Source organism: Lepus europaeus, chromosome 7 (assembly GCF_033115175.1).
Source record: "Lepus europaeus isolate LE1 chromosome 7, mLepTim1.pri, whole genome shotgun sequence".
Classification (NCBI taxonomy): Eukaryota; Metazoa; Chordata; class Mammalia; order Lagomorpha; family Leporidae; genus Lepus; species Lepus europaeus.
In genome coordinates this window covers 73,354,456-73,380,037 of record NC_084833.1, presented here as the reverse complement: position 1 = coordinate 73,380,037, position 25,582 = coordinate 73,354,456, and the positions used below count along the sequence as shown (strand labels likewise).

The 25,582-nt window shown below is 37.2% G+C and overlaps 2 protein-coding genes across 4 annotated transcripts in view; both read left to right on the top strand.

The window, feature by feature from the left end:
• Positions 1-25,582, top strand: part of DLG2 (discs large MAGUK scaffold protein 2) — a 2,175,716-nt gene that overhangs the window by 1,360,308 nt on the left and 789,826 nt on the right. The window lies entirely within an intron of this gene.
• LOC133764604 (ras-related C3 botulinum toxin substrate 1-like) lies at positions 13,650-14,138 on the top strand. Its single transcript, XM_062198284.1, has one exon. The coding sequence runs from the start codon at positions 13,663-13,665 to the stop codon at positions 14,074-14,076; it is 414 nt and encodes a 137-aa protein (XP_062054268.1). The 5' UTR covers positions 13,650-13,662; the 3' UTR covers positions 14,077-14,138.

Sequence of the window (25,582 nt, the reverse complement as noted above, 5' to 3'; positions counted from 1 at the left end):
CCAAAGTTGGGAACAGGCAACTCCGTAAGTCTCCCACAAGAGTGACAGTACTGCAACTATTTGAGCCACCACCACTGCCTCCTAGTGTCCACCTTTGGAAGTTGGAGTCAGGAGCTCCAGCCAGATATCAAACCCAAGTACTCCAGTAAGGAATGTGAGCTTCTCAACCAGTCTTTTCTGATAGCCAAATACTTGCTGCTTGATAGTTTCTAAATAGTTTTTAGGTACACAAATCATTTGATCTTTTGCCAAAACTTTCTAGAAAAAAAAAAAACAGCTTGGAAAAGCAGCATAATTACCTTTAAGCTAATAAAGCTGCCAGGCCACTCATTTGCACAACTCTTACCAAATCCAAAACAGAGATCTTAGCAATTTTGTGCCATTTCTGTTTTAAAAAGAGTTACCAAAATTACATAAGATTCAGGCATTGCAAAGCCTATATCCACCCCAAAAGCATACCTTTTATTGTAAGAATTAGTATGCTTTTAGTGTTTGCTTTGAGGAATTCTCTCTGGTGTCACTATAATTGGTAAATGATATTTAATCAATTTAATACAGTTGAGCTATGCAGGTAATAAACAACCCAAAGAAAGAAACTCTCTGGGGATGATAAAAATTATCCCTTACCTCATGAATATTCCATTTGCTCATTTTCTACAGATGGATGACTTCATTTCGCAGTAATAGAAGAACACAGTACAGCCTACAAACAGTGCTTAGTGTAGATATTTCATAATGAAACCAGCATCTTGGCATAACTGTTTATGTGCAAAGCACTGAGCCTTTCCAGATTATACTTGTGGGAGGATTTATATACATGTATTTATTCCCTTATATCAGAATGGAAGAAATAGTGTATAGTCTAAGTTTAGAAATGTTGGAGCCACCTACCCTGATTAATTTTGACAAGTATACCTTATGACTACAGGAAATAAATGTCTGAATATAATTAACCTTTCCTTGTAACAAAAAATAATTTCTACTGAATTAAATCTGATAGTTATAGCCTGAGTTTCTCAGAGATGACAAAACTGGGTAAAGTCTTTTTAGACATTGTCATAATCTTAAGAAAGGTCTATTTTATCTTGGTTGAAAATTTCTTTTTTTTTTTATTGACAGAGTTATAGACAGTGAGAGAGAGAGACAGAGAGAAAGGTCTTCCCTCCGTTGGTTCACTCCCCAAATGGCCGCCACGGCCAGTGCTGTGCCTATCTGAGCTAGGAGCCAAATGCTTCTTCCTGTTCTCCCATGTGGGTGCAGGGACCCAATTACCTTGGCCATCCCCCACTGCCCTCCTGGGCCACAGCAGAGAGCTGGACTGGAAGAGGGGCAGCCGGGACTAGAACCCAGCCCAGCACCCATATGGGATGCTGGTGCCTCAGGTGGAGGATTAACCAAGTGAGCCATGGTGCCAGCTTGGTTGAAAATTTTGTCTTTTATTTTTTCAGTGTTGTTTTTTCTGAAAGTGGTAGAAAAAAGTTGGAAGTGGGCATGCTGTTATATAGGTATAGACTTTCCTTTCTTTAATATCATAAAAATTAAAATATTCAAAATAATATTTGAAAGCATATCTTGCACAAAATATGGCCCTTATATCCCAGGCTGGGACCAAGAAAGAGTTTAATTACAAATACGATAACAATTATAGCTTGAAGTAGATTTTCATTTGCATCCATGTCTATGCCATAATGGAAATGCCAAAGGAAATAAAAACAAAATGTGCTTTAGTATCACCAATTTGAGCAGACTTAACTGCAAACAGAAGATTCTAAGATTACAGTCACTTTCTCAATTTATTCTCAAAGGAAGGTTAACAGCCATCACGCTATTCTGCTAGTTCTTTCTATAGTTATTTTGCTTCTTTCTTTCCAATGGTGAACGGCTTGATTTAAGAGTTAAGTCAGAGCATTTCTTTCCCTACTTAAATATTTAATTGAGGTCTAATTATATTTTGTGGAATGCAAAATTTTTAACATGTATAGTTTGATGAGTTTTGACAAATGAACAGACTTGTGTCACAAACACCCCAAATTTAGAGTATTGCTATTGCCCTGGAAAATTCTTTTGTGTTCTTTTCAGTCTGTGCCCTCCCAGAAGCAAACAATACCCTGATTTCTTTCTCTATTAATTAGTTTTGCCTTTCCTTAAATTCACATAAATAGAATTATACAGTATTTATTTGTTGTGTCTGGTTTCTTTCACTCAACCTAATGTTTTTATGATTCACCCATGTTGCTGAGTATACAATGTACTTGTTCCTTTTATTTCTGTTGTGTGAGCATGTCACAATTTATTTATTCATTTTCTTGATAATACATATTTTGGTTGTTTTTAGTTTTTTGTTATTGTGAATAAAACTACCAAGAAGATTCTTGTATGAGATTTTTTGTGAACATATATTTTAATTAATTAAGTCATTTATTTATTAGATGGGGAGAGGGAGAGAGCTCCCATCTGCTGATTCATTCCCCAGTACTGGCAATCGTAGTGGCTGTGCCAAGGCCAATACTGGGAGCCAGGAGTGCTATCTGCATCTCCCACATGGGTAACAGAACCGAACTACTTGAGCCATCACTGCTTCCTCCCAGATTCTGTACTTACAGGAATATGGAATCAGGAACCAGAGCTGGGAATCAAACCCAGGTACACTGATGTGGGGTGAAAGCATTGTAAACCCATTGATAATATGCTTTAACTTCTTTTGAGAAAATACTTAGAAGTAGAGTTTCCTGATTATGTATGTATATGTTTAATTATTATAATACCAGTACTTAAATGTAAGGTGCTTATGCTACATTTTTCTATAGTAGTTGTTCCATTTTACATTTATACCCTCATTGTACTCATATGAGAGAGCCAGTTGCTTTGTGCCCACTCAAATATTTGATATTGTTGATCTTTTTAATATTTTAAGATTTATTTTTTATTTGAATGTCAAAGTAACAGAGAGGAGAGAGAAATGGAGAAAACGAGAGGTCTTTCATTTGTGGGTTACTCCTCAAATGCCCACAACAGCTGGGACTGGGCCAGTCCAAATACCGGACCTTAGATTTCTGTCCAGGTCTTCTATATAGGTTGCAGGGACCCAAGTACTTGAACATGATTTGCTGCCTTCCTACACACGTTGGCAGGAAGCTGGATCGGAAATGGAGAAGCCAATGCAGTATGCAGTTGTCCTAAGCAGCTGCTTAACCCATCGCACCACAACATTCTAATGAATGATGTCTTATTGTGGTTTTGACTTGAATTTCCACTAAAACATGATTCTGGGCCTATTTTCATGTGCTTATTGCTCATTCATATATTCTGTCTTGCCACGTATTTGTTTTAAAAATTAACAGTTTTACAGTTACAGAAACATTACATAAAATGTTACAGAATTTATACATACCTTTTATCTAGTTTTTTCCAATAACAGCATATTACCATGGTACATTTGTCAATACTAGGAAACCAGTATTAACACATTGTTATTAGTTAAAGTCTCTACTTCATTTGGACCTCACCAAGTGTTTCCATGAATGTAAACTTTCTTTTCCAGTATTCAGTCCAGGGTTCTACATTGCATTTATCTGTCATGTGGGGCCAGAGTCTCTAGTATGTTACAATTTTCAGTCTTTCCTTATTTTTGTGACCTTGCTGATGTTGAGAGTAACTGTCTAGTTATCCTATCAAATATCCATAAAGTGGATTTATCTGATGTTTTCTGTTTTATGATTAGACTAGGTCTATGGTTTTTTGCTCTTTATCAAAAACGTTTTTAACAGACATATAAAATAATCCCACTACTGGGGATAAGTCTAAGGCAAATGGAATCTGTCTGTCTTTGGAGACCTCTGCACTCCCACGTTTGTTGAAGCACTATTCACAAAAGCTAAGAAATGGAAACAACCCAAGTTCCCATCTACAGATGAATGGAGAAAGAAAATGTGGTACACATGCACAACAGAATATTACTCAGCCATGAAAACAATGAAATCATATCATTTGCAGCAACACAGATAAAACTAAAATTCCTTATGTTAAGTGAAATAAGCCAAGAACAGAAAGGGAAGTACCACATTATCTCATGCATATATATGTTAAGGCTTTTGAAAAAAGGACATCACAGAGGTCAAATATATTTCTCATCTAATCATATGAGTTGGTATGTCATGTCTACATGAAGTTTCTGGTGAGACTTTTATTATTTTGTAAAACTAATATTGCTGGTTTCAATCAAGGGTCAGAACAAGATACAACATATATTACTCCATGTATATACACATATCCTATGTATATACTCATAATTTTATCATTTTATATGTGCACGTGTGTCTTTATATAAACATGAGTTCATATCAATAGCTGTTTCTCCAATTCAGGTCTATATAGTTCCTTCTAGCCTTCCTTTCTTCCTGTCAATACTGCTCTTTCCAATATTAAGAAGCTGGGCTTCCACTTTCTATAATGCATTGCTTACTTAACACTGGCATATATGTAAAGTGGTTTTAAAAATTTTCATCAGAATCTCTATGAGAATTGTGAATTTGAGTAATTTGAAATGAACAACATGCAGTTCCTTTTATTTTAACCATGTATTTTCCATTCAAGACACCATTTTCCAAAGTGACTTACATTAGCTCCTTTTTTTCATTTAAAAAAAGAACAATTTATAGTTTATTATTTGTTCACAAGGATTTTTAAAAATCTACTCAAGATAAAAATATTTTTTTCAGAATATATTTTACCATTCTCAGACTGTAATTGACATTTTGTTTATTTAATACTGAGTTTGACAAGAAGTTTAGTTTCTTGATACTGAATAAATATATATTTTCTCTGTCCATACAGGCATTTAAAAGACATCCTTGACACTCTGTTTAAGAACAAGAAATATAACATATACACTACATGCAAATTCACTCAATGAAAGTGATTTTCCTCACTATTTTGTTTATACTTATTATTTAAAGTATCTATCTTTATATATAAACTTCTACATATGAGAGAAAACATATGTTATTGGTCTTTCTATGTCTGGCCTATTCCCCTTAGCAGAATTTCCAGTTACACCCATTTTACTACAAATGTCAGAAGTTTAAGGTTTTATGAAGTCTAGCTTACCTAATTTTCTTCCGTAGTTGGTACTTTTTGTGTTCTGTCTAAAATGCTTTTCATTTTCCCACTGAAAGGCATTGGAGCCTTAGTCAAAACTCATTTTGTTATATATTTGTGATACTATATTTAGATTCACTATTCTGTTCCATGAATCTATGTATCTATAATTATGCCAACCCCATACACATAACTAAAAGTGTAGCTTTAGAATAATATTGAAGTTAAGTAGTCCAAATACTCTGAAGGTTATGCTCTACATTTGTAGACTAAAGTGAAATGTAATAATAATTCAGAAATTACTATTGTTTAGATAATCTGCAACTGAGTCTCAAATTCAAAATTGAGCTGCCTATGGAAATTTTCTTTTTGACAAGTTTTTAAGCGTTGATTCAAAGCTTACTAGTGCTAAGAGAATGCATAAGTTTTGTGTTGCTATTTAGACTTATCTTCCCTTCCTTCCCTAAGAAAACTTGGAAGAGAACGTGGTGGGTGAGGGTTTTTGTGGTGAGTGGCTCATGGTTGCCTGTAGACATCTTCCAAACTGAAATCTTTCATGCTTGATCCCACGGTCATTCATGCTTCTGTTGACCTCTTTTCAGTGAGGTAAATTTTCTCAGTTAATGGTAGACCTCCTTTTTGTTGCCTGTACCTAGAGGTGCTATTTACCCACGAAAACTGCTCAATTTTATTGCTTCCCACAAAGAGCTTCTCTTCTCTGAAAATCAGTTTATCAAGACTTTTAAGCTCTTCAATAATCCCGTAACATGTTTGATTTTTAATACAGGATGGTATTTTTATTATGTGGTGGTGCTGGTATGGACACAGGGTCAAATGTCTATGCTTTTTTGCATCCTAAGTCACATACTAAATTTTCATACTTCACTTTCTTTTCCTCTTTTTGTATAAATCCCATTTTCCCTAATAATGAGAAAGAGATGGCATTCCATTTTATAATTTTTATTTTATCACTAATCCGATATACCATTTATTTGACTATTTGTAGAAAATTGTCAATTTATGTCTTTCTTTAAAGAATGTGTGGAATGTAATTACTAATTCCATTCAAATTTTATTCTGGTATTTTGATGTCATATTACCTGTGAAATACACCATAGTAACACAATTCATTTCCTTGTATTTTCCCACAGCTGAAAGAAATTATCACGTGCAAGCTATTCATTGATTCAATTTCTTTAAAACAAAGTCAAGAATAAAAAAATCTGTTTTCCTTTTATCAAATATATTTTCCCTGAAGCTTTTGCTTCTGAGAATTACCAGCAGACATAAAATTCCAGCAACTGCAAGCCTTAACTTTGTTACTTCATACATTTTGCAATGAAAGCATTATGGCATTGTTGAAAAAGCATCAAAGGCTTTGGTTTCTGAAAAACAGGAGTTATTATACACTCCCTATAGTAGCTATGTGACCTTGGACTGGTTATGTCCTATCTATAAAGTGAAGGTAGTAGTATCTACTTCATAGTGTGGTTTGGATATACAAAAGTAGTTCAAGGAGGTACTTAAACTGGAAGGAAAGCATAGCTGACTTTCCTAGATCATTGTGTAGAGTTTTGAAGGAAAATGCATTAGTATTATATATATATATATATATATATATATATATTACTAATCAATCCATTAGTAATATATATATATATATATAACTGTTAAGGATAAAATATGAAATGCTAACTTTTGAGTGGGGGCTGGGAAAGCCATATAGATTGTACTTCCAATTGTATATTCCAAATTTAATTATTCTGTAACCATTGAAGGGTAGTTTAGTGATAATATTTGGAAACTCTTATGCTGACACATGAAAAGTACCAGAATTACTTGGTACACAGGATGTGCTAAGACAGGCTGTTATTCTAGTTACTTAATTGAGTAACTAGAATCTGGAACATAACTTAGCTCTAGAAACTTTTTACCCAGTGATATGCCACATTTTACATATTTTATTTTAATTAATTTTTAACAGATTCAATGTGATTTATAAATATAGTTCTAAGAACATAATGGTATTCCCTGCCTCCCTCCCTTTTTACCTGTGATTCAAGAAATTTTATTAAGTGTCCTAGCAGTTAGGACATTCTGTGATGCTGCGTCCTTTATTGGAGTGTATGATTTTTAGTCCCAGCTATGCCTCTGATTCTGGCTTCTTCCTAATATATACTCTGGGAGGTTGCAGGTTGTGACTAAAGAAGTTGAGAGATCCAGGTTAAGTTTCCAGCTTTGACCCTGGCTGCTGAGGGCGTTTGAAGAGTGAACCAATGGATGGGAGTTCGTTCTCTTTCTCATCCTCTCCCCCTTTCAAATATATAAAATAATAAATAATTATATTAAATTTCTTTTTTAAAAAGAAATGTTATAGTTCAGTAGTAATGAAATACACTCTGCTTGGTTTAAAAATGTAACTGTTTCTTGACTCCTTGTAAGCATTTTAGGAATTTATATTTGATTCTTCTTCCTGGTTAACTTGGAACTCATGCCATTTTTTCCATTGTCCTGATCCTGGATTGAATAATAGATGATCCTTAAATTCTCGTGGAGAACAAATAAAAATGTCAATATAAGTTCACCGTTTTAATTATGCTCCCATAATTTTATGCATGGGAGCTCTCTATTTTATTATATTTTATTATAGAGAGAGATCACCTCACACATCGTGGATCCTTCCTTTTGAAAAATGACATAAGTCATTAGGGACCCATTCAAAGGGAAATGAGTGTATAAGACATGTGGTCCTAGAGATAATTTGGAAATCAACCTTCATTTCTCCTGTATGTTTAATAAACCTTAGGTTATAGCTTAGTATAAAATTTCGTAACATATGGTTCAAAACCATCTATTTTAAAAAAGACATTGAATTGATCATTGTTTTTAATTTCTAATGGTTTCCTTGGGAAGTTATCTATAAAAAGAAATAAATTTAAATGAAAACTACTCCCCTTTAATTTATGATAAATAATACTTGCAAGTATACTGAAAGTCAATCTTTCTAAAGCATAGATTAATCAAATTATTTAAAATTCTTCAATGATTTTCTGTTAACCTGAGGAGAAAATTCTATCAATCCAGACTTGAAAGTCATATTTTTCAGGTTGGACTTTCTTGTACGTTATTCTTCTTCAATAGAATCTTTCTTTTTGCCCTCAGAATTGATCCCATAACTGTTCTTCATATTCTTTAAAAACTATTGCAGCATCACAATACTTTCTCACACACTTCTTACCTAGAAGTTCCTATTCTCTTCCCTCTTACATCTGCAACATTTGCCACTTACTTCCTGCTGTTCTGGCTCTGAGTTGCTCTGGTAGCCATTATGCACATTTTCTTGTCTCTTTAGAGCAAAGGGGATCACATTTTATAATTCTCATATATTTTGGATGGAATATAAGTATAATTCAAATATTTATTTAATTTAAGCTAAAAAGATAAAAGCACTCAAAATGAGAATTTTCTTCAAATTGTGATTGATTTTTAAAATTTTTTGCTGGGAATAAGAATTAGATATTTTTCATAAGCTTTTCTCTCATTTCATTAATTCAACAATAACATGTTATATATAAGTAATTTTATTCTGATGTTGGTCTGGTGTGAAGTACTTGTTTTGTTTATCCCCTTATCTAGTAAGTACTTACTGTTTTTCTGTATGTGTCAGGGATATATCCTGGAATTATAAATGTAAATTTAACAGGTATGATCCCTGCATTTAAGGATCATTCAATCTAATGAGAGAGACAGATATTATATAGATAGGCACATATAATTCATTATAATTTTGATAAAAGATATAAGGAAAATCAGAGGAACCTCAAGAAAAATTTCCTGAAGTGACACATATGTAAGTGAACACCTATTTATCAATAGCTGTCATAATTACTCTTCAAAGTATTGATTTTTATCCTCTTTTGTAGTGCAGAAATTCATCATGTTTTATATTTGAGAAACTCATCTCAATATGTGACAAGGTTAAGATTTAAGACCAGAACAGAGGGAAATTATGGGAAGGGGAAGCCATTGTAATCCATAAGCTGTATACTGGAAATTTATATTCATTAAATAAAAGTTAAAAAAAAAAAAAAAGACCAGAACAGTGACACTAAAGTCCTCTTTTCACAAGCAACTGCCATTTCAGGAAGATACCTAACTCCAGAAAAAAAAAATACTGAGTAGGTAGAGGATAGAGGGAAAGGAGATAGAAAATGAGAGATAAGGGCCAGTGCTGTGGTGCAGCAAATTAAATGGCAGCCTGCAGTGCTGGCATCCCAAATTCCAGGTGCTCCACTTCCTAACCAGCTCCCTGCTAATATACCTGGGAAAGCAAGTGGGGGATGGCCCCATTCCTTAGGCCCCTGCACCCACATGGGAGACCCAGATGAAGATCCAGGCTCACAGCTTAGGCCTAGCCCAACCCCAGTTGTTGCAGCCATTTGGGGAATAAATCGGAAGATGGAAGACACCTCTCTCTCTCTCTCTCTTTCACTATCTCTCCTTCTATCTTTGTAATTCTGACTTCCAAACAAGTAAATCTTTAAAAAGGGGGGGGGGGTAAAGGAAAAAGAACGAGTAGATTGTAGGAGAAGGGGAGCATTATTCTAATTTTGAGCATCAAGAGGTTGATTCCCTGATCCTGATTAAGTCAGACTCAACCTTATGTAAGCTATTTATTTCATTGCATGTGCTGTAGGGTGTAGAATTATGTATTCTCTCTGATTCTTCTGACTCTGAGTCTGTAGTTCTTTGGCCATTAAACCATTCAACAAATATTTACTGAGCATGTTCTGTGTAGCAGTACTCCTTTGTGTGTTGCTGTATTATGAATAAGGTAAGATTCTTAACTTGAAGTGGTTGACAGATGACACCACCTCCCCAAAGGTTTAGTAATTGTTTCAGGGCTATCCTAGAAAAAGGAAAAGTTGTACAGGACCCAGTGAGGGCACAATGGGACAAAGGATAATGTTGCTTGTTAAATGTCTACATTATGTTATTCTGACCATAATTTCAACTAAATTGGGCAGGATGGTTTACTTTGACCCATGGAGGACTATTGGCAATTCCTTGCAGAGTGTGAGATCTGCACCAAACTGATTTTACCCCCCTGGTAAAATTATAGCAAAAAAAAAAAATGTGAGTTTAATCCAAAAAGGGGAAGTTGCAAAGTATTATATAGAGGGTCATTTGTTGCTGTTTTTTTAGCTCTAAGGATAAATAGTTCACTATATAATATTAATGAACATTTCTTTGTAATTTACTATATCCCAGCCATGCATCTAAGCACTGTTTTCACATACTGATTTATTTTACCTTCACTGTCTTATTTTAAAGTCCCTATTTTAATCAGCACCATAAGCATTCTACCCAGCATCTTCTCTCTGGGCTGCTCATGTTAGTTTTTTTTTTTTTTCTTTAAGATTGAATTATTTATTTAAAAGTTAGAGTTACACACAGAAGGAGAGAGAGAGAGAGAAAGAGTAACAGAGAGAGAGAAGAGAAGAGAGAGAAGAGAGAGAAGAGGGAGAGTGGAGATAGAGATAGAGATAGAGAGAGAGAGATATCTTCCATCCACTGGTTCACTCCCCAGTTGGCCACAATGGCCAGAACTATGCCGATCCAAAGCCAGGAGCCGGGAGCTTCTTCTAGGTCTCCCACTTGGGTGCAGGGGCCCAAGGACTTGAACCATCTCCTACTGCTTTCCCAGGCCATAGCAGAGAGCTGGATTGGAAGTGGAGCAGCCAGGACTTGAATTGGTGGCCATATGGGATGCCAGCATTGCAGGCCACGGCCCTACTCGCTATGCCGAAGCACCTGCCCCATCACATGTTAGTTTAATGTCCTTGAATCTCAGCTCCAATCTAATGCCAGATGACAGAACTGAGATTTTTCCTCCTAAATTGGTTTCTCTAAGTATGTAGATTCTTGATGACAGAGAGTGCTCCCCCTCATAAGCTCTTGCAAAAGTTTGGGGCCAGATAAAATATTGTAATTGTTATTCTCCACAGATGACTGTCTAGGATTCCATTAACTATTGTGTCATATCACTATCCCACTACTGTTGTCCCACACTTTAGGTGCTTAATAAATTCTTGTTAATTAACTAACCAATTAACTAGCAGAAGCAGATATGAAGGTGGCTCTTCAGTGAACTAAAATTTCACGGCTTTTTAAAAAAAATTTTAAAGCAAATATTTCAATGAAGTAATTTGTAGCACACACTCAGTTTAATTTAATATGGGGATGTTTACTTCTTTCTCTAATCGTATTGTGAAGTGTAGACAGGACCTGAGTAGCAATATATTTTGGATTTATCATGATTAAGAGTGTTTACAGGGCCAGCATTGTGGCATAGTGAGTTAAGCTGTCTGCAACGCTGACATCCCAATCCCATATGGGTGCCAGTTTGAGTTCTGGCTGCTTCACTTCTGATCCAGCTCCCTGCTGATGTTGCTTGGGAAAGCAGCAGTAGATGACCCAAGTGCTTGGGGTCCTGCACCCACGTGGGAGACTTAGATGAAGCTCCTGGCTCCTGGTTTTGGCTTGGCCCAGCCACAGTTGTTGCAACCATCTGGGGAGTGAACCAGAAGATGGAGGATTTCACTCTCTCTCTCTCTCTCTGTCTCTCCCCCCCCCTCTTTCAAATTAATAAATAAATCTTTAAAAAAGCAATTATACTTTAGGCCTCTAGCCTAAAGTCAATATAGCTTCATTCACAAAGAAATTTGGTTGAAATTATCTTTCATTTCCAGTTTCTTCTGATCAGAAAAGAATCTCTTTATTGAGAAGGTCCACATGTTCTTTATATGTGTTCTTTTCTAAAGGGATAGGTATTATGTGTTGTTAACTTTATCAGAAAGTCTTTAAGATGTTGATATTGCTCAGCATGCGTCTAAACTATCTTAATATTATGTAGAGGCCAGATTTCTAAAATTACGTAAAATGACAATGTCATATTTATAATAAACACTCTTGCTAACTTAAAATATTTCCTCTTTACAGTATACCTCCCTTTCACACGATAAGTGTAGGAAACACATGCCCTTCTTCCCTATCCTCTCAATCATATTGGTTTCTCTGCTTGTCTCATGTGTGGCAGTATTATCTTTAAATCGTGTTTTAAACTGATGTGGTGAGAAGGGAGAGACACACACACACAGAGATGGAGACAGAGATAAAGAACTCCCATCACCTGGTCCGGTCCACAAAGGCCTACAATTGCCATAGCAGGGCCACAGCTGGGCCAAATCAAAGCCAGGAGCCAGGAATATAATGTAGGACTCCCACATGAGAGGCAGGAACCCAATCACTTGAGCCATCACCACTACTTCCCATGGTGTGCATTAGCAGGAAGCTGGAGTCAAGAGCCAGAGCCAGGAATTGAACCCAGGTAATCTGATGTAATATGGGAAAAGACTGATTGATAGGTAAAATATCTGCTCCAAATAGGTTTTGTGGTTTTTTTTTTTTTTTTAGGATTTATTTATTTGTTTGAAATTCAGAGTTACACAGAGAGGCAGATAGAGAGAGAGAGGTCTTCCATACGATAGTTCACTCCCCAGTTGGCCACAATGGCTGGAGCTGTGCTGATCTGAAACCAGGAGCCAGGAGCTTCTTCCAGGTCTCCTATGCGGGTGCAGGGGTCTGAGGACTTGGGCCATCTTCTACTGCTTTCCCAGGCTAGAGCAGAGAGCTGGATCAGAAGTGGAGCAGCCGGGTCTGGAACCAGCGCCCATATGGGATGCCAGCGCTTCAGGCCAGGGCGTTAGCCCACTGTGCCACAGTGCGGGCCCCTCCAAGTAGTTTCTTAATGGCACACTTTGGACTAACCTAACCCTGGCATGTCCTTTTGAATATGCATTTATGCTCTAGTGAACCCGTAGTGTTATGACACTGGCACACTGCTACCACTAAGGCAGCGTCCTAACAATGGTAGCCCAGGGAAAGTCCAAGATGCCCCTTGGTACCCAGCTTTTATTGTAAACATTCACTGTAGATTTTACAGTTTTCAGGCACAAGTTGTAGTTTGCTCTTGAGTTGGCTGCCAAAATATTAAGCTCAACTAAATGTACACAGTTCTCCTCCCCCATCCTTGCCTCCCTCCATCCCTCCACTTTGTAGATTTAAGTAATAGACTGTATTCCATTGTCATCAGTGATTGATTATTAATTGCTCATAGCCATGTGTTCCAGGATCCTAGAAACAATTTAGTGTAAGCTCTTTCTTCCATCTAATGATTCTTCTCGAAGAAAATTCTATGAATGGTGTCAAGATTTTCAGATAGTTCTAACTTTGCATATTATTATTTTCAAAGATTTATTTTATTTATTTCAAAGTCAGAGTTATATATAGAGAGAAGGAGAGGCAGACAGGGAAAGAGGGAAGAGGGAGAGAGGGAGAGGAGGAGAGAGGGAGAGAGGGAGAGAGAGATCTTCCATCTCTTGGTTCACTCCCCAACAGTCCACGGAGGGTGAGGCGGCGTGGACAGTGGCTCCGGTCCTGTCCGCCCGCCGCGCCCCGAGCCTACCGCTTATCACCTCATCGTGGGCCCAGCGAGTGGCCCAGATGCAGGCTATCAAGTGTGTGGTGGTGGGAGACGGAGCTGTGGGTAAGACTTGCCTGCTGATCAGCTATACCACCAATGTGTTCCCTGGAGAGTACATCCCCACTGTCTTTGACGGCTATTCTGCCAGTGTTATGGTAGATGGCAAACCAGTGAATCTGGGCTTATGGGATACAGCCGGACAAGAAGATTATGACAGGTTACGGCCCCTGTCCTGCCCACAAACAGACGTCTTCTTAATTTGCTTTTCCCTTGAGTCCTGCATCTTTGAAAATGTCCTTGTGAAGTGGTGCCCTAAAGTGCGACACCATTGCCCCAACACGCCCATCTTCCTCTTGGGAACAAAACTGGATCTTAAGGATGATAAAGACAAGATTGAGAAACTGAAGGAGAAGCAGCTGACACCCATCACCTAGCCCCAGGGCTTAGCCATGGCCAAGGAGATCGGTGCTGTGAAATACCTGGAGTGCTGGGTTCTCACGCAGCAAAGCCTCAAGACAGTGTTCAAGGAAGCGATGACCGGAGCGGCCCTCTGCCCGCCTCACGTCAAGAAGAGGAAGAGGAAGTGCCTGCTGCTGTGGACGCCGCGCCCCTCCCGGCCTTGGCCCTTGGAGCCTTTGATGCTTTGCTCAGAAACTGTAGAGCCTTCGCACTCAGTACCAAGTTTTTGTTACAGATGAATTTTTCCATAAAACCGTTTTGAGCCAATCAGTAATTTTAAGGATTTTGTTTTAAATGTTAAGAGTTCAGACTCACCTTCTATTAAAATTTAGCCCTAAAATAAAAAAGAATTTTTTATAGTTTTAGGCTTTTATAGTTCCCATTTACATGTCCCTTTAAATTTGAGTAAATTTAGATAGAGTTTGCCAAAGGAATGGGGTATAAGTTATGCTTCAGCTTTTAGTCTAATTTTTGAAATAATATGGATAACTCGTCCTGTCCAAAAGTCTGGTAGTCTTTCCTTTTATGAGGCAACTACATATAGATTAGTTTTCTCTCTTGGTTGCCAGCTAAAATTAGATATAGAAGAACCGTTTGAATAATTTTGTGTAGAGTCCTATCTTGGAAGAATCACATGAACGAAACTTTTTCTTTAGTTTTAAAATAAAGGTTCTTGATATTTATGAATTTTTGTAGCTAAATAAATAGTGTAGAGATCATAAACCATGTACCTGATGTGATAGATTTGGAAACTGAGATCCAAATAGAAAACATGATTTTCTCCACATTGCCAATATGGTTGGCAATAGAATCAAGAAGATGATCCAGGTCCTCTCATTCCTAGATCACAGATCACAGTATAATTTAAACAAATTAACTAAATTTTTACCCTCCTCCCCTTTCCTTTGATCTGATGCTATTTGACCTCCCCTTAAAATTATAACCAAGATTGCTTATATTTAATGAAAATTTCATATTTTAATATACGAGATACTAGTTGACCAATCTTTATTTTTTACTGCTTTATCAATAAATTGATATGTCCAATTATTTTATGTACAATGGTTAGCTCTAGATTGTCTAAAATACTAAGAGGATTTATGAATTGACAAAGTACTAAAAGAATAGAAAGGAATTAGTTTTGAGTGGGAAGACATATTGGTCTGAAGACTACCTAAGAATCCTTTCCTTTTAGCTTTGAAGTGTTGCAATTCAGCATGCATCTCCCAGCAGGAAATCCCTGTGGGCTTCTGAAAGAAGCTGTTTGTGTTGAATGTATGGAATGTATGTGCCAGACAGTTTTCTCTTCTGAAAAAGAGAGTGGGGGGGGGGGAGGTCATGTTCTAAAATCACTAAAGTGTCTGAAAATTGTATAACCCTGAATTACTTAAGCAAAATTATGTTCCTTACATGATTTACATAATAAGTTCCAAGAGTTCTGTTTCTTTGGTTTGACTTTTCCAACACATTGCATCATCACTAACAATTCTTTGGGAAAGAAAGACTCAGTAATGCATGGTTTGAGTTGGTTTCTGATTCCAGATCTAACTGTGTAACCATAAGGTATGTTAAATCAGATGCAAAGTGAAACTACAAAATCTAAACTTTGCAACACTTTCTGGTCATGGTAAAATTTCTTGTATTCCAGGGAGTACGTCAGATGCTTACTGGTATGTTGTTTTCTCTGTGTGTTTAGATTTGTTGAGTCCTTTTCCTAGACTTTTAAAGTATAATTTCCTTCTCTTTGGTTCACTGTTTTGTTACTTATTCATTCTTCAAGACTAAGCGTTACAATCTGTGCAAGACCTTTTTTTGAATATCTCCTTTGTTCCAGACATGGCTGTGTGATTCTTCTATGGATTCCCATTCTGCCATCTTCCTATCTTAATCATGACATTTACCTTACTATACTTCTTTAACAGTAGTTTCCAAACTTCTTGAGAGCTGATTAAGTAAACATTAGCTTTGACTTTTCCTGGATCCCGTCGTTAGCACTGACCCTCTTGGAGCCTGCAGTGTTCCACTCTTTTGAGCCTGGTAAACACTCCAGACAGGTTTGAATGAATGAATGCATGAATGAGAAAGTCTTTTCATTCAGTGAGCTTCATTTCACAGCCTACTGCTGCTTGGTTCAACTTGGAAGCTAGTGAAACAGATAGCAAAGTAGCACTTCAAAAGTAGTTCAAGAGTGCTCCGGATGATTTTGGCAGGAACAGTCAGGCCTTGTAGCCGACTGCTCCTTTTTATCAAATAATCAGAGTCCAGACCTTTTGATTCAGTGAGATACGCCTTTAAGAATATTCTTTGGTAAAAGAATAAACAAGTGCTTGCCAAAACTTTCCTGCTGGAGAGGGGAGAGGAGCAAAAGAGAGTATTTAGGGAGAGCTGTGGCTTTGAGGTTGCATTTTTGAAGTCAGTTTTTATAGAGAATGAGTCTCAAGTTTTTGCTCTAATATTAGCTCAGTGGGAAAACATTTTCTTTCAAACCTTCTGAAACTTCATTAAAGTTCCCACATTTTCAAAAAGAGTCTGGAACCAGGAGTCAAAAAGCACCAATCCTCCTCAACTCCAGAAATCTATCAGCTGAACTTAGTCATCAGTAAGCATCAGTTTCCTCATATGCAAAATGAAAGTACACCCGTTCTTACCTCAGAGTAGGATAATATATGTGAGCATACTTTCAGATGCTACTATGAAAACTAATGATTACTTAAATATTACTTTTAAAGTGTATTTGTATTTGGATAAGGGATACCAAAACACAGATAAATATAATAGGTTCTAGTGTTTCTCAGTGTAATGAGGTGACAATGGTTCACAACAATGTGTTATATATTCGATGAAGAACTAGAAGAGAAAAGCTCATAGGCTCCTAATATAAAAAGAAAAAAAAAAGGGCCAGTGCCGCGGCTCAATAGGCTAATCCTCCACCTGCAGCACCTGCATACCAGGTTCTAGCCTGGGTCGGGGCGCTGGATTCTGTCCCGGTTGCTCCTCTTCCAGTCCAGCTCTCTGCTGTGGCCTGGGAGTGCAGTGGAGGATGGCCCAAGTCCTTGGGCTCTGCACCCACAAGGGAGACCAGGAGAAGCACCTGGCTCCTGGCTTCGGATCAGCATGGGTGCGCCGGCCGCAGCGGCCATTGGGGAGGTGGGGGTGAACCAACGGAAGAAGGAAGACCTTTCTCTCTGTCTCTCTCTCTCACTGTCCACTCTGCCTGTCAAAAAAAAAAAAAAAAAAAAAAAAAAAAAGGCCAGCACTGAGGCATAGCAGGTAAAGTAACTGCCACCTGTAATACCAACATCCCATATGGGTGCTGGTTTGAGTCTTGGCTGCTCCACTTCTGCTTCAGCTCTCTTCTATGGCCTGGGAAAGCAGAAGATGTCCCAAGTAATTGGACTTCTGCACCCATGTGGAAGACTCAGAAGAAGCTCCTGGCTCCTGGCCTCAGTTTTGGTTCAGCTCCAGCCATTGTGGACATTTGGAGAGTAAACCAGCACATAAAAGATCTCTCTCTCTCTCTCTCTTTCTCTCTGCCTCTGCCTCTCTGTAACTTTGTCTTTCAAATAAATATAAATCTTTAAAAAAGACAAAAAAAAAAGAAGTGCTAATTGCCTGAGCTGATCAATTTATACTGTGTATTTAAATATTGCATAGTATTCCATAAAAATGTACAACTGTTACACATGAATCAAAATATTGGAGCCGGCATTGTGTGCAACGGGTTAAAGCCCAGGCCTGCATTGCAGACATCCCGTATGGGCACTGGCTTGATTCCTGGCTGCTCCACTTCCAATCCTGCTCCCTGCTAATGCAACTGGGAAAGCAGCAGAGGATGGGCCCCTTCACCCACTTGGAAGTCCTGGAGTGAGCTCCTGGCTCCTGGCTTTGAATCGGCTTAGCTCTGGCCGTTGCAGCCATTTGAAGAGTGAACCAGCAAATGGAAGACCTCTTACTCTGTCTGTACCTCTCTTTGTAACTTGGTCATTAGAAAATAAAATAAATCTTTAAAAAAAAAGTTAATATTCACACAATATTCATAAAAGTTTTTCTAATTATTTGAAGGTATCTTTAAAATGTATTTTTAATTGAGAATTTGAAAATATATTCTAAATTGTTAGCTTTCTAAAATTCAGATTTTAGAGGATAAACATTATTTGAATGCTTTTCCCTATCTATACCCACAAATAAATATATACATGTAAAGCATATAATTGTACTATATTTTTTAGTATAAGAGGTTCCTTCAGTGTTGCTAAAACTTTTTCTTGCTCTGGTAACTGGGTCTTTGGTCAAAAAGGTTGTTCTCATAAGAGCACTTTGCATAGTTGGATACTGGCAAGTTTACAGAAATCTGCATTTAGAATGGATTTGAATGTTGATTGGAAACCAGCAGCAGTAATTGCATCCTATTTGATATTGGGAAAAGCTGAAAGCTGTGGGCATTCTGCAGACATTTTAGGCAGGAGTGGTTATATTTTAAAGTTTTTCTAAAGAATTCTTCTGAAGAATTCATGCCATGTTGCCAAGGCAATTTCTCTTATGTGAAGCACTTTCTGTCTTTTTAGTTTAAAGCAACCAGACACATTACATAGGGAATATTCCTGTTCTATTGATTAATAGTTTTAAGTAGTCAGAGGCCTTTACCATGAATCCTTTATCCAGATGCCTTCATGAACTCTAACAGACAAGAGGTATAAAGCAGTGACTGTTCTTATTACCTGGAATAATGCTATAAGAACAGATTTTGCTGATGACAATGCCAGGAATACTTAGCAGCACTGTAGGGAGAATTCTCTTAGAGCTAGACAAAGGAAAAATGGATTCTTGTGGGCTTTAAATTTATTTTCTCTTTTGGTTTTAAGAAATTCAAATTCCAAAATAGCAGTTAAGTGAGAAAGTCATTGGTGAGGTTTAATTCATAGTTCAATTCAAAAGGATGCTTCCTTCATTCCTTGTGATGACAAGGGAGAAAATCCACACAAGTGCATTGCCTCTGAATCTCTATAAGCCCCTTGATTTCACAAGAAATTGACAAACTATCCTCAAGAGCCCTTTAAAACTAAGTGCATGCTTTGAAAAGAGGAATCACATTTCTCTGTCCTCTTTTATAAGCCTGTATATCTGGAAAAGTATTGTGATAATAATGAATATGTATTTCAGGTCTGTCCTCATAACTGTTTTTTTAAGTGGGAATATTATAATTTTACCACTTCATTTCAGGTGAAAACATTTATATTTGAAGTTTAATTTATATTAAATAAATTTATATTTATGCAAATATGATTTCGTTTATATCTACAACTTTGCCAAGTTTGTAGTAGAAATGTAATTAAAAATAGGTTTATTTTAGCACAGAAATTTTGAAACACATGTATAGTTCTTTTTTTCCTAATACATACTTTACATTAGCTTTTTGAAGACCCTTTGTATATCCTTAAGGAGTGATGAGTGATTTTGCAGAATATTTTAAATATGAGTGTCAAGTGAACTTAATCAATTACCTGAGCACTTATCATACTTCTGCTTGTTATAAGGATAAAATAATAAAAAGGATGACTTCATAATAATTAAATCACTTTAGAAAGACATTTCTCAATAGTAACTATTAATACTTTCAGCTTTACTACTAACAGGTATTGTTGAGCTACCTTTCACTTTCTTAAATATTTATTTTTGCTTCAGAAATAATCTTCAAATGTTAATACAATGTTTAGTATACTACTACTACTACTTTAATGAAGGTGAGGATGTTGGAAAACTGATTATATAACTAAGCATACTAGTTAAAAACCCATTCTCTATCTTGTTGATTATATTTAGAGCCTATAACTCCAACTGGCAATATAAAGAGGAACGGTATCCATGGATACTCATATACCTATTTATCTAATAGAGGTCCTACAGCTGATTTCTAAAGACCGCTAGGTTTTCTCCAAACCTGAAAATTTTTGTTTGACAAAATTTTCAGAAATGTTTATGGAAGACTTGTTATATATTATTATCATTAATTATAGTTATTCTATCTTTTGATCAATTGGCCCTCATAGTGTTTATATTCCTTTTTGCCTGTACTAACATTTTAGGTCTTAAATTCTACCTTTTCAGATGTCAGTATAAATACTTCAGTTTTCTTGGGTTTACTATCTCCTTTCATTTTTTAAAAAATTTTTCTTTTTAATATATACCTTTGGTTTTATTTTTTGAAAGGCAGAGTTCCAGAGAGAGAAAGAGAGAGAGAGAGACAGAGACAGAGACAGAGAGAGGGAGGGAGATCTTCCATCCACTAGTTCACTCCCCAAACAGCTACAAAAGCCAGGGCTGGGCCAGGCCGAAGGCAGGAGCCAAGAGCTTCCTCCAGGTCTCCCACCTGGGTGCAGGGGCCAAAGCATTTAGGTTTTCTGCTGCTTTCCCAGGCACATTAGCAGGGAGCTGGGTCAGAAGTGGAGCAGCTGGGTCTCAAACTGGCACCCATATGGGATGCTAGTATGGTAGACAGTGGCTTTCTTTACCTGCTACACTACAGTGTTGGCCTCTATTTCCATTCATTTTTTAATGAAAAATTAATAGATCTTTATAAATCTGTCAGTTGAGCTCAAGCATACTAAAATGCATAGAGGAAGTACAGAAAAATAAGAGAATATAGTAGAAAATATTTGAAAAGTTTATGGCTCAAAACTTCCAAAAATTAATTAAATATGTTCAATTATATATCCAAGAAGCTCAAAAAATTTCCAAGAACAAATACAGAGTGGTCCATACATGCACACACAGTGTTCAAATGCTCAAAAGCCAAAGGCAAAGAGAAAGTCTTGGGGACAACAACAACAACAAAAAACAAACAAACAAACAAAAAAACGAACAAAAAAAGCACATAATTCATGACAGAGGCAAACTACATAAGATTAGCATCTGACATCAGAAACAGTGGTGGTCACAGGCAATAGGAGTAATGTATTCCTCGTGCTGAAAGAAAATAGCCTAATTTTCTTTTATTGTTGAAAAGACAGAGGTAGGGAGAGAGAAACAGAGAGAGAGAGAGAGATCTCCAAAGGCCTCATCCACTAGTTCACTCCCAAATGCCTACAATGGCCAGGGCTGGGCCAAGCCAAAGGCAGCAGGAACTCAATCTAGACCTTCCACGTGAGTTTCAGTGACCCAATTACTTGAGCCATCATCTTCTCCTTTCCAGGATGCTGATAACCAGAAAGCTGAAATTAGGTGTCAGTACTAAAACCAGGTGTTCCAATATGGGATGTGGGTGTCCAAGTGATAGCTACTGTGCTGAACCCCATCTTGTTTGTTTCTTTGAATCCTGGCTTTATCCAGTTGTCAGATCAGTGTAACTTAGTGGTGACCCAATTATTGGTCTTTTAAACACCTTTGGCCCATAATACTTTCATTCTTTGCCAGTGGATTTGTGGGTGGATTGGAGAATGTGCTCAGATTCAAAGAGCTTACAACTCTGCCTGAGACTGCATTTTCCAATAGGTCTTTTCATGTCTCCTCTACAGAGGCAAGGCCTCAAATTTAGCCAGTCAATGGCTAGAATCTGCTCCAGTCTCCTGAGTATGTGCATGCCTTTACACATGAACTCATCTTCCAGTCTACCAGAGATATATAAAAACTCTCAAGACCTGCCATGACTGTTTAAGTCTCCAATTCCCCTGATAAATTTCTAACTGGTTTCATCAGTCTGCTGTTTGCACCAATCAGTTTTTACAACCTCGGGCTACATCCATTTCTCTTTTTAAAAATAAAGATTTATTTATTTATTTAGAAAGTCAGTGTTATAGAGCCATTTATTATTAAGCTTGCACTGTTGTTTTTTTGTTTAGTTTTGTTTTGTTTTGTTTTTGACAGGCAGAGTTAGACAGTGAGAGAAAGGTCTTCCTTCCGTTGGTTCACCCCTCAAGGGCCGCCACGACCAGCGTGCTGCGCCGATCCGAAGCCAGGAGCCAGGTGCTTCCTCTTGGTCTCCCATGTGGGTGCAGAACCCAAGGACTTGGGCCATCCTCCACTGCACTTCCCGGGTAACAACAGAGAGCTGGCCTGGAAGAGGAGCAACCGGGACAGAATCCAGCGCCCTGACTGGGACTAGAACCCTGTGTGCAGGCGCCGCAGGCGAAGGATTAGCCTATTGAGCCGCAACGCCGGCCTAAGCTTCCACTCTTTTGGGGTCAGTGTTGTGATGCAGCAGGTTAAGCTGCCACTTGGGATGCTAGGGTTCTATATTGGAGTGCCAGCTGGAGTCCCTGATGCTCAGCTTCTCAGCAAGCACCATATTAATGCACTTGGGAAAGCAGCAGGAGGTGGCCAGAGTACTAGAAGCCTGCCATCCATGCAGAGGACAAGGATGGAATTATTGGCTTCTGGCTTTTGCCTGACCCAAATCTGACTTTTGTGGCCATTTGGGGATTAAATCAGTGGATAGAAGATCTGTCTGTGTCTCTTTTTCTGCCTCTCCCTTTCTCTCAGTTGCTTATATATATATATATATATATATATATATATATATATATATATATATATATGTAAATAAATAGCATAATGATGAACTGTTTGGAAATTATACCATCAACTTCCCAGTTGGCCTTGTGACAGGATACTTAAAAGTCAACAATGAGGGTGAGGCAAAGAAGCATTAAGAGATAGAAAATCTTGATGTATCCAGTTCTCTGTCCAGAGGGCCCTGCTTTGACTAGCTGTTGTCATAGCCACAACTATAATATAGCGCATTCTAAACTCTAGGATTCAATCTGAGAAACACTGATGTGCTACAGAAACATGAGCTTATTAATTTTTCATTGAAAAAAATGTATTATACACCTTGTCACTGTAGGTTTCTATTTGATCTAAGTTCATTAAATCTAACGATGGGGAACAAAGTAACACATATATAAAAGCCCGACCCAACATATATGTGAAAAGTTTTTAAACAAATCTTCCTATAAACAGTAATTACAAATATCCCTTCCCAATGTCCTCCTCCCTTCACCAGACACATACTTGCCCACAAAGGTTTTCTCTTTAGAAAGGCAAAGAGGCCAAAGCAGATGTAGGAAAAGCCTTCAAAATATTGTAGGTAACATTTTTGAGAGTTTTTTTTTAATGTGGTTTGCATCGAATTTTACAAAATTTTATCATCCAATCCTTATATAACCCAATGAAATAAGTATAATTTTTACCCACTTTACAGATTAGATCTCCTAGGCTCAAGAAAGTTTAATAACCCACCAAAGTTCTACAGGTAGGGAATGGGAGAATCAGGTGTGTACTCTAGCAGCTGTAGATTCCAGAACAAAGCTGTGCTATGTTATACTATGAGGTTAAAATATATGAAACTGCTCTTTTGTAAGTCAAAAATCAGTTAAGCACCAGCAATTTTCTATGGTTCAATCACAGGTTATCTCACATTTAGAAGATAACCTATATGTGCAGAATATTGTACTGAAAACAGAATGTATATTCAGAGTTAGAAAAATCTAGTGTCACATCAAAGCACCACCATTTGCTAGCTAAGCAATTTTGAGTGAAACAATTACCATATCTGAACTGTTCACTCATCTATAAAATTGAAATAATAGTAACATTTAACTGTTCAAGATTATTATGAGGATCAAATGCAATAATGTATGTGAAGGTGGTATGTAAATAAATAATACTGTTGTTAGCATCATCTAAAAAGTTACATGAAAACAACATGAACCTTAAAATTTCCATACTTTATCAACTGGGCAAGGCAAGGATTTGGAGAATAGAAACACTATTGATAATTAGTCTCTGTCATTGTCCTTAGGTACTTAGACAAAGATGAAATAAAATACCAGAATGCTTTCCCTAGTATCTGATCCAGAAATATTAATTTGATCTTTTTTTGTAACAGTCAGCCCAAAGCATTTTTCCAGAATCACAGAACTTCAAATGAATTAGTACATAGATATGACTTTATATTGCTTTCCCCAAGGTTGTAAAGATAGCAATGTGCTTTTAAAATGAGATGAAGAGATATTATACGAGTATAAGCTAGCAATGAAGATCAGGCTAGGTACTCAATAAATATTTGTTGATTGATAGACTGATCTTGAAAACTGCTTAAAAGGTGACCTATATTCAGATGATATGGGAAATAGCTTATTGCTAGCAAGATTTGATGTAAAATGATTAGAGAAAAATTAAGATGACTCATTCCTTTTAAATATTATATGTAGAACTTTTTGATACAAAAGGATTTTTCAAGATTTATAGCAAGTTAGAACCCCTCAATATATTGTTCAATTGATTTATTTTTGTAACTATTTGTAGAGTGACTACTATGGGCAAATCATTATAATAGGAACTGCAGAGAAATGAAATTTTAAAAGATAATGCCTCATTTGGGTAAGAGGACTGAATATCAGAGAACATAAAGCTCAATATAAGAAGCTGGCTCATGGAGACCATAAGTAATACAGGAAAAACACTGCACAATGTATGGCCAGAAAGAAACATTAAAATTCTAATTTCAGACTTTAGGTTTAAAAACTAGATATTTCCATTCCTTTTCCCTTCCTCATTTTTTAATTTTGTTCAACAAATTTGTGTTAAGAATATACTTCACATCTCACTAAATGATGAAAAGAGTGAACAAGATATTCCTACTTCCATGTTGCTTATTGCTGCGGAAACTAGGAGAGTTTTTTAATGTTTACGAATTTATTTGAGATGCAGAGATACAGACAGATGGACAGAACTCCTATTCACTGTTCATTCCGCAAAAGCCTGCAACAACTGGGCATGGTGAAGACTGGAACCAACAGTTCAATCCAGGTCAGCCAAGTGGATGGAAGGAACCCAAATATTTGATCCATCACCTGATGCCCCCCAAGGAGTGCATTAGCAAGAAGCTGGAATAGGGAGTAGGCCAGGACTTGAACTTGGGCTCTCTGATAATGGATACAGGCATCCCAACCAGGTATCTTTATTTTTTTTTAAGATTTATTTATTTATTTGAAAAAGTTATAAAGATAGAGACAGAGAAATGAAGAAGAATCACAAAGAGAGAGAGAGAGATCTTCCAGCCATTGTTTCCCTCCCTAAATGGCCATAACAGTCCGGGCTGGGCCAGGCTAACAAGAGGAGCAAAGAACTTCATCCAGGTTTCCCATGTGAGTGGCAGGGGCCCAAGTACTTGGGCCATCTTCTGCTGCTTTTTCCAGGCTAATACCAGGGAGATGAACCGGTAGTGGAGCATAATGGGGACTTAAACTGGCACACATGTGGGATGCCAGCATTGCAGGTGGTAGTTTTACCTGTCAACTCACAACACCAGTCCCCCAACCCGATATCTTCACCACTGCCAAATGTCTGCCCTGAGAAATTAACTTAGCAACTAGGCTTCCTTAATAGTTAAATCAGCATTAAGTGCCAACCTTTCAGGATTATTCTAATTATTAGATCAACTAAAGATAGTGCCTGGCATATAGTACACAATTAACAGAAATC